The 10,000-nt window shown below is 40.1% G+C and overlaps 1 protein-coding gene across 4 annotated transcripts in view; it reads left to right on the forward strand.

The window, feature by feature from the left end:
* Window positions 1-3,006: 3,006 nt before the first annotated feature.
* The window catches only part of emb (exportin-1 emb), a 28,177-nt gene continuing 21,183 nt past the window's right edge, over window positions 3,007-10,000 (forward strand). Inside the window, exons 1-4 of one of the 4 annotated variants that reach the window (XM_086554228.1) lie at window positions 3,435-3,664; window positions 4,899-5,165; window positions 9,018-9,134; window positions 9,255-9,429. In XM_086554228.1, coding sequence (XP_086410354.1) covers window positions 9,027-9,134; window positions 9,255-9,429 — 283 coding nt within the window. In that variant the 5' untranslated portion in view covers window positions 3,435-3,664; window positions 4,899-5,165; window positions 9,018-9,026. Of the gene's footprint in view, window positions 3,770-4,898; window positions 5,166-9,017; window positions 9,135-9,254; window positions 9,430-10,000 lie in introns of all 4 variants that reach the window. The other 3 variants (XM_086554225.1, XM_086554226.1, XM_086554227.1) reach the window with 3 other exon arrangements.

A 10,000-nucleotide genomic window follows, 5' to 3' on the forward strand; every position in this document is an offset into this window, starting at 1 on the left:
ACCTTTGAGCGAGTTGGTGTGATGCCGCCCAGGTGAGATATTTCTCCTCTTTTTTCTTCAACTATTATTTCCGTCGTCGATCTGGGGGTTTGTCCAGTTTTCTCTCTACATATATAACTGTTCCTCTATCTTCATACGATTCCGTCCTTCTTCCCATCCGGAAAGCAACTAGATCAGCCTCGGCCCAACACGCGGACAATCATTCACCCAACTCCTCCTTTTTCAATTTCGTGATTTTCCAACAAAATAAACCCGTCCGTCACTCAAAAACACTGTCCACGGATTGCGTCATCGCACGGGGTGTCGTAAGCTCAATCAATACCTGTATCCGGTTACCCCCTCCCCTCTCCCCTCCTCCCTCCTCCCCCCTCGTGGCGTTTTACTGGGGCTGAGCGTACACGCACCACCTTGCCTTGGGGTCATGAAATACCTTGTGACCGACCCATCCCTGCGCACTTGGGGGATTATAAGGACACTCTTTCCGGCGAAGAAACATACGGTAGCAGTGCCTGTGCCCGGCAGGATGTTGTGGGCGGGCGAGCGCACAGCACTGTATGACCTTTATCCTAATCCTGTAAAGTGTCGGCGACGCCCATGTCTCCTGCGTGCGCCCCAGCCAGCCAGCTCCTTTATCCTGAGCAAGCATAAGTGCGAGAGGCTAGCCCCCCCCTCTCCCCCTCCTCCTCCTCCCTCCCGCCCCGCCCCCTGTGCTTTGTACCGACATCCTGTCGTCTCCTTGGGCAAGAATTTATGCAGTGCTTTGTTTCGTGTCCGCAAACTAACCTAACCCAACTAACTACTTTTTTGTGCAATTCTTTAATATCATGTACAAAGTATCTTAGTTGCTCATACTTTTTTATATAAATTTCGTATCGCGAGGCGCGGTACAAAATCTAGCTGATTACAAACTGCAATTATTTCTCCCCGATGCTGCAATTCCCATCGATTGGGCGTACTGCGGCTTTCGGGCGTGGACCGAAGGATGATTTCACTGGACAAGCTCTTCCTGTAACAGGAGAGGGAGACAAGGGAGCGAAGCACAGGGTCTGTCTGCCCCACTTCCATCCTGGCCGGCTAAGGAGTACACCTGTATCTCCCCCTAATGGAATTAACCCTCGATTCTCATAGAGTTTGCACGTTGTGCGAGAGCATTCTAGATGAAAGAGAATGCTAGTTCAGCTCCCAGGGTCGGACTGTGCGAGCATGTCTTACAACGGGCATCATATGACCTTTAGGTTTCGATGTGCTTTCGTTTACATCCCATGAAGCATGCGCCGGAAGTGATATTTTCCAGTGATTGTTGCAACATTTTCCTCTTGCCCACCGCCCCTCCAAGACGTTGCCAGCTACTCTAAATAAATGTGTTTATTTCGCCGTAGTCCCCCCGTTATTTACTAAAAAGTTTTATGAGGAAATCCGTAGCGTTTTTGTACTTTGCACATGGCGTAATCTCATTTTTAAAAGATTGTTTTTATCATACATTAAATATTTCATCTAAATGTAGCAATACATTGCAACACAATAGTTCAGTTGTGCCTCCGCCCGCTTACGTCATATAAGCATGACGTCATTTGTTTCGGATTTTCACATTTTCTATGATAACGTTATCCTAGGCAGGGAAGCTATTGTAATTTTCCTATCTATCTAATCTTAGAACGTATCCACACAAATACATATCCATTATTTGAATTTAAGAGTAACGATAGGTAACATAAACATATTCATGTGATTCCAAGAGGAATTCCCTTGCACACCCTCTTCACTTATTTCGGAAGGAAGTTGCACCCATTATTTTTCAATCCTTTTTTTTCTCGGAGAGGAAACGTTGTTCCAGGGATAAATGTTAAGCATCCTTTGTATACACGACCCAGGTCTTTGCAGGATATTTGTATAAATAACGCTGTGCCTCATTGCTCATTTGAATTGCAAATTGAAAATACGTCTAACGACATTCACTCGACAAACGTCTGTACGATCTACGAGGATTCTGCAAATCATCATTTTGTGACACCAACTTGCAAAAAAAAGGGTATATCACAGTGATTACAAAGGTCACACAACAAGCACACGTAATGAGTCATAATAGTGGTTCATTAATTAACTATGATGCCTTGATATTTCCCACTGTGATTGTTCTACTAGTCCAAGTAAAACATACTTGACTTACTTAATCAGTGCATGACTTATATTTTCTCTACTATATATATACAATTTTTTTTTATTCGACAGAAGAAATTCAAGTAAATCTTAGCGTGATTTTAAAACACTACACAATAGAGGGCGGGAAGAAGTTGAATGTATCTATTTTGACTTTAAAACAAACACAGCAAAATTATATAAATACGAATTCACTCGTTAATAATGATGTAACCGGAAATCGGTTGGGTAGATTGACCGACGTGGTAGTTTTAATTTGAATTAGAGAAAAGATTACAGCTCATGTGTTTATGTTAATTACGAGATCGTGTATAACTCAAGGTGCCACGTAAATAAAGTTATTAGCACTTCATGTGTAATCACATGATAAACAAATAAACATGTAGCACTTGTTTCTGCTTTCAAGAAGTTGGTTGTCTGTTATCCTGCAACCAGCATCTCGTTTCATTTATTGCATAAATATTACTTTCTTACTGTGTGCATATCCAAACCGACCCAAAATCACGACCATGTCCATGTGATATGTTCTGTTAGTGGAATCACAAATATATCATCCAGATAAGCTTTCTTTATATCACTCTTTCTCAAACTTCATAAACTTCGCACACACACTCTCTCGTACTCTTCCGAAATTGACATGAAGACTCCAAGACCAGACCCCGACAGTCAGACATCTCGCGAGGAAAGACCCAAAGTGACCTGCCTTAAACTCGCCTACCTATGACCACGTTCCAGTTTCGAAAATTCGCGCCATCTTCCATCGGCGCAAAGAAAACGTGTCGGTTTGTAATCCGCCGCGCGATTGGTCCGCTGGCCTCGCCGTCGGCCAATCAGCGACGCCGATTTAACGCGGGAAGACGATCCATGCTTCTGGTGTAGAAACATCTTACAAAGAAAAACACCAATAATGTCCATAAACCTCCCTCCCCAGCCTTTATCTTAAGAGAACGACCGGAGCCCCCGAGAGCAAAGAGAAAAAGCAGCGTGCCCTCCCGCCGAAAGAGAGGCGCGGGGCCGAGCAAAGGCCGAATAAAAGGCGAAAATAGACGAAAGAGCTTCCTCACGCGATCCGGTTTGAACCAGTTTCAAACCGAACTTTTCATGGCTTATGGATTGAACGCGTTAACACAGCGGGACACGTTATCCCTCTCTATTCCTATTTTCATGACCACAAACGGCTCTGGGCGATGTACTTAGTTGTTATAAGCTAGGAATAACCACCGGTGTATGTCCCAACCGAGAGAATACCGAGGAATTGACGAGAGAGAAGGTAAGTCAATGGCGGGCGAGTTACACGAGTCACAGGAATGCCGTGTTGGGAAATGTTTTCTTTTCCTTGATTTTCCGGTATTTTCCCGATCGTTCTTCCAAGTGAACCCTCCCAGTTGGACTTGAGCTTCTGAACCACGCGGGTCGTAGTGATATAACGCCTCGGATGGGCACAGATGGACTCAATATCGAGTGCAAATGAAGGGAACTTTTCACCTTAGTAGGAAATCGAGTGCACGTGAGACCTGCGACCTTTTTTTCGAATTCGTATTTTCCCCCTTTTACTCTCCGAGTTCTGCCGGGTCTCGTCTCCTCTTTGTTCTTCTGTGCAGTGGAGAAGATGGTAAAGATGTCGCCTAGTTTGATTTTTGTATTATTATTATTATTTATTTTTTTTGAAAACTCGGGGTGTGTGGAGATAGGCCTACCTCGGATTTTTTTGGGGGGAATATAGGCCTATGCAGATTGGATTCGTGTTTTGGTAGGTTTGGTGATTGTTATCTTGGTTTTATTTTGGATTCAGTTTTTTTATGGAATGGGGTTGGATCTGTCTTCGTTTTGAGTGTTTTCTTCATTTTTAGAAACCCTATTTTGACCTCGTGTGAGGAAGGGAGGTTATAGTGAGTGTGTGACCTGTGTTTTTAATGCTTTTATTTACATACCCAAAGTGAAGTTCATTGCTTGTGAATGTGTTTTGAAAAAGGAGGAAGTATGCTGCAAATATCTGTTATATAAGTGGATAAATGAAATGATTGAATAGTGAGAGTTTGAGCGGACAGGAAGACACACGAATGAATGATCGTCCTTTACACGGGATTTTCATTTCTTTTCCTGCCGTGTGCGTGAGAGAAGTGGGGAAAAGTGGCTACGAGAGGAGATCCGTCTTGGTGTGGGTTGGCTGAAAGTGTGGTTGGATTACGATGGTGTGAGAATTAGTGCTTCATCCTGTGAAGGGATTTCGGCTGGAAAAGCGATTGGGGATTGTTGTAGAAGGCGCGTGCCGTGAGTGAGGCTTGATGTGATGTGCTGTGGGTGAGGCTTGATGTGCGTCTAGTGAGGCTTGATGTGATGTGCCATGAGTGAGGCTTGATGTTCTGTGAGTGAGACTCGATGTGATATGCCATGAGTGAGCCTTGATGTGCCATAAGTGAGACAATGTGATGTACAGTGAGTACGACTAGATGTGCCATGAGTGCGACTTGATGTCCCGTGAGTGAGACTTGATGTGCGTCCAGTGACAGTGAGTTTCAAAGTGGCTTGATTGCGAGAGAGAAGATGAGTGTCGGAGCAAAGGCAGTCCGAGATTGGATTACCTGAAGAAAAGTCTCCTGCCATTTTTGCCTCCCTCCATGTGTGCATGTGCTTGCGTGTGTTGCTCTTGAGTGCATTGGAAGCATTACCGAGTGAATCCAGCCGAGTGCATAGAAAGGATCATAAGACAATCGTTTCATGGAAATCTGCATTTTCTTCAGAAAGTAATAACAAACAGTTTAAGAAAGAAAGTGCATACTTTTTTCAAGTTGAAAGGCCATTCTGGGGACATAACTCTAAGGAAATGATAAATGATCAATAAAGTCACCCTTATGTGATTTTAATGCCAAGGCCAGATTAATTATGAGTCAAGTACATGTTTGGATTTGTTATTATTAAGTCTTGGATGTGGCATGAGGCCTGTTTTCCTCCTCATGATCACATGATGAAAAACCCAACTGTAAGACATGATGCAATGAGCTCCCAAGGTAAAGTGCTTTCCTTTAGTATTCTCAAGTTGAAGTTGCACACATTGGAATCCCATTGCAGGAGCATTGCTTCTCCTTCCACAAAGTTCTTCATTGTTATTTAAGTTTTATGATAACAGAACACTTAAACCAGGAAAAACTTGCATGATGACTAGTAATTAAGCATGGCATGTGGTGTCAGAGATAGAAATGGGATTCCCCATTTTTTTTATGTCATGAGCATACTCTTATGCCTTTGATTTTGTTTCCTGAAATTAGAGGACTGTTGGCTTTTGTTTGACTTGATCTGTTGAAATCACTTGCATTTAAATCAAGATTTTGTGATAGGTCACTTAATGATTTTTATCTTTTTTTTTTTAATTGTTTTTTCTCCGTTTGTGTTGTTTCTCTTTCTCTTTTAGCCTTTGTCTTCTCATTCTCTTTTTTGTTTACTTTGTTTTCTTCACATTCACCCTTGCTTATCCCCCCTGCCTTCTCTTCCTCCTGCTCCTCCTCCTCTTCCACATTTATTTCTTTTCCATTTTTTCTCTTCATTCACTCTCTCTTCTTCTTCCTTGTCCTTCTTATTCTCCTTTACCTCTTTCTATTTCTCATCCTCATCTGCAGTAAGTTTCCATATCCTTGTCTTTCCCCTCCTGTTTTTCAATCTTGCATTTTCCTCTCTATTTCCCCTCCTTTTTCTTTCTTCTTTTACTCTCTTACTCCTCCTCCTCTCTTTTTCCCTCCTCTTCCCCCCCCCCCCCCCCCTCCCAAGTATTTCTGTCTTCAGGCTTTATAGAGAAAGATTTCAAATACGATTTATTCAAAATAAGCTGATAGGTAAATAAAAGTAAAGTTGAATAACTAAAGATAATGAATATTCCCCGAAGCTAGACCCCTGGCCCCAGTGGATCTTCTGTGTTCCCCTGGGATGTAGAGCAGTTAAATACTCCCAGATAAGAGCTACAATTCTAAAGATAAGGCAGTAAAGGCTTCACATTGTTCTACTCATAAAAGCAAGTCGTGGTCCCGACTCCTTAAATGAATGCTATCGTCCTTTAGGGGGTCAACTGGCAGCAAACAAGATGGCAAAGAACAATTTTTTTTTTCATTTCATGATTCAAAGATCAAAAAAAAAAAAAAAAAAATCATATTGTACTACTGAACTAGATCTTATTATGATTAATGTACCATTGGAAGAGGAAAAGTGCTGATTGTATACAAGAACATATAAATAGCATATAATTGTTTAAACTATCATTATGATAATGAAGTGATAACTGAATTTCAATTGATGAGTCAACTGGCAATTTGAATCGAGGGTCGCATTTCTTGTATATGTATACACCTTTAGGAATATTTTATTCCACAAAATATAGTTAACTTTACAATAACAAAAGGAATTAAAGATGTTGCATTTTCATTGTCAATGAATAGTATATTTGTTTTACACATGTCATTACTTTTTATTTGAAGGGAAACAAAAGGATGTTTGATAAGTATAATTTGTCTAGAAATGATAGATTATCACATTGAGGCTTTTTACTCCTTCAGTAAGCTCACTTTTGATAAATGCAAGAGCATATATGCAGCAATTCAGAATATGTATGTTGAATAACTTTAGCTCGCAGTTATTTTTAGGACAATAGTTTTGAGAAATAAGATATTGAAGTAAGCATATGTGATTTTGGATCATAACAAAATGCTAGAAAATGTCAGGATTTTTTAAATAAGAGGTACCATGACTATTAGGAGGAATGTAGCATGTAAACAAGAGAGAGCAAGTAAGGAATTGCAATGTGTTATACCTAAATGTTGCAGTATTTACATTCAAGAAAGTACTCTTTGTGGAAGCACAGTGCTTTAATCTACAGTGAATTTGAATTTGATTTCCTCTTTATCCTTACATCTCTAGTGCACTTACCTGTTGTAATGTTTAATGATGCCACTTTAAAAGTGCTATACAAAATTTCTACAATGGTAATATGTTTGGATTGATGTGAGAGAGAAAAGGATGTTTGTTTTCTACTTAAAGTTGAGCAAGAAGGTGGTGGATTAACCCATTGCGTACGGGTGTCATGACATACATGTTGGCACCGATTAGGCCTAAAAGACGGGAGTCAATGTGTGCATGATGCAACATCGGGATGTACTCACAGTTGAAGTGCGCACACATGAAGTCATGAAGTATTATGGCTGTAACAGAGTTAGCTCCAGAGCTACATGGTTCCTAAGTCAGCTTAAACCCTCATTTTATGATAGATTTATGGAAAAATATTGTTTGGATTAGTCTTCGCTACCCAGAGGGCGGAGAAAACTCTTCCCCTGTCCCTCTAATTTTTAGCTGGTGCTGCTAGTGTCGTAGACCGCCCGCACTGACAACCAGTTAGTTCGTTGGGCGCCCCATCAGCAATGGGTTGATTAAACATAACTCTGGATGAATAACAGAAAGAGAAGCAGGTGCTTAACCCAATGCAGAAGACAGTAACACATTGATGCCATGATTTTTGACCTAATGCAAGACAGGGAAGGTGCCACTGCCAGCTTGGCTGTTGGAGTGTATGTAGTTGTAAATAATCAGTTTTTTTTTGTGTGTGTTGCAAGGAAGAAAATGTTTTGGCAAACTTCCTACCTCTTTTTCTGCAAATTTGTGGTTGTGATTTTACACTGAGTGTACAGTGTATCATCATCCTTTTTGGAGACTAAAAGAGTAAATTACAGAAATAAATTGTCTAGTCATTGTCCTACCACATAGGAAACACACACAAAAATAGAGATTTAGTATTCTAATGTATAAATGAGAAGTTAGGGGCGGATTTTGAGTCTCCCTTGTTCCGTCAAATCCGTTGAACGGCATCCCAGCATCAGTTTCGTAGGCCCATCCGTGACGGGTTAACCATATTAGCAGTCCAAAAGATGTTACTAGATTTCCTGATGGATTGCTTTAGCATCAAAATTTTAACCCCTCTGCCAAATAAATGCAGCCATTCTAGTACTAAATACAGAAAAATAATGTTTGGATTTATATCAGGCAATAAAAGGAGTGCGGTTAGATTAAAATTCATACTACATTGTGTTTAAGCATTCCAATAATGCTAATATCACAGCTCTAGTTTGCAAAGCATTGCAAACAAGTAGTGCAATACAGTTTTTCCATAAAAGGTATTAGATTTTCTGGCTCCTTTAAGTTCTAGGACCCAGCCTGACAGTGGGGGCTACAAAATAGTTCAGTAATTTTCCCCTGATTGCCAAATTATGCACTGTCCATATCTCTGAAGGATTAAGGACCATGACTGGAGCTAACGTTTTGTTTGGAAGCCATAAGAATGGGTAAACTTAAGCATTGTTGATGTTTTATTGTGTCGACTTGAAATTTTAAAGAACCAAATTTTAGCACCAATGGTATTTTTTTTAGATTTTAGATTGCAAGACTTCTGAATTAGCAGAGATGATAGGATTTTCATATCAAGAAGGTGCATTGGTTGAATGCGTCCTAGAACCATGCTACAGTTATTTCTTGAAAGTTACAATTTGCCAAAGATATGGATGGAAATGTGTTGTGTATGCTAGATTTTTAGGTATATATCTTATATCTTTAGATTACTCTTGAGTAATTAGTTTGTGTAGTTAAATCAATTATTTATGACTTGGTTTGACAGGACCTTATTGCTTGTATTAATTAAGGCTGTTATTAAATATGATGATATTTCTGTATGTTACTATTAGTCACTATTTCAAAATGTGGCATAAATATATTTTTTGTGATCAAATTTCATAAGTTCATATTTTCATTTTTTGATGGCAGATTTACACAGATTTATCCAACGTACTTTTTTATTCTCTTTAAAACTTACATATTGTATATCTTTTCAGATTGAGAAAATGAGTTTGACAGTAGAAGCTTCCAAACTCCTAGATTTCAACCAGAAACTAGACATACCCCTTCTAGATAATGTAATTGGGTGCATGTACAATGGAATCGGAGAACAGGTAAGATTTTGCAACGGTCAGTTGGTCATGATTTGAAAATTTGAGATAAAAGGCTCCTGATATATTACATTGCAATAATCTCCAAAGGAATATGATTAACGTCTTACTTGCCCCATACAGCAAAGGATAGCGCAAGAAGTTCTCACCACACTGAAAGAACATCCAGATGCATGGACACGGGTTGATGCTATTTTAGAGTTCTCCCAGAACCAACAGACAAAGTACTATGCACTACAGATCTTGGAACAGGTCATCAACACGAGATGGAAGGTGCTACCTCGCGATCAGTGTGAAGGTTCGTTGTCATTGATTATTTTCTCTGTAAAGATCAAAGAGGATGATGTTGCAGTCGAGTTTTCTTTTGAGAGGCTAATCGGTCTCGAACAACGTTAGTGATATTGGGAATACTTTTATTTCATTGCTTTCATATGATACAGCAGCAGATTGTGTTGATGAATACTTTCACTTTCATTGAATCATATATCGCAAGGCCTAGGGGTACAGATTTACCTTATCACAAGAGTGATATAAATTGTAGAAAACATACGGCATCAATTGATGATCAGATTATATAACCAAAGGGAGACTTCATCTCGATATCATTTGCCCTAAAATGCTTGTTAGCATGAAATGGTAATTTTTATTAGTCCGTCAGTATCAGACTGGAAACTCTTAGTTATTGTTTGTTAAGCCTTTTATGTTTGTTAACCCACACAGGACGGGTGGTACAGCATGTGTACCGCGCATTCAAAAACCCAGTGGCCGGGCGGCACAGTATTGTGACAGCCATTCAATTGATTTAGGCCTAATAATTCGAACGCCCCGGCATTTGGACATTCAAGGCTAGAATTCCCCCGTCGGGGATG

The sequence above is a fragment of the Penaeus japonicus genome, unplaced genomic scaffold (assembly GCF_977035675.1).
Source record: "Penaeus japonicus unplaced genomic scaffold, GWHDUDI00000001_assembly GWHDUDI00000029, whole genome shotgun sequence".
Classification (NCBI taxonomy): domain Eukaryota; kingdom Metazoa; phylum Arthropoda; class Malacostraca; order Decapoda; family Penaeidae; genus Penaeus; species Penaeus japonicus.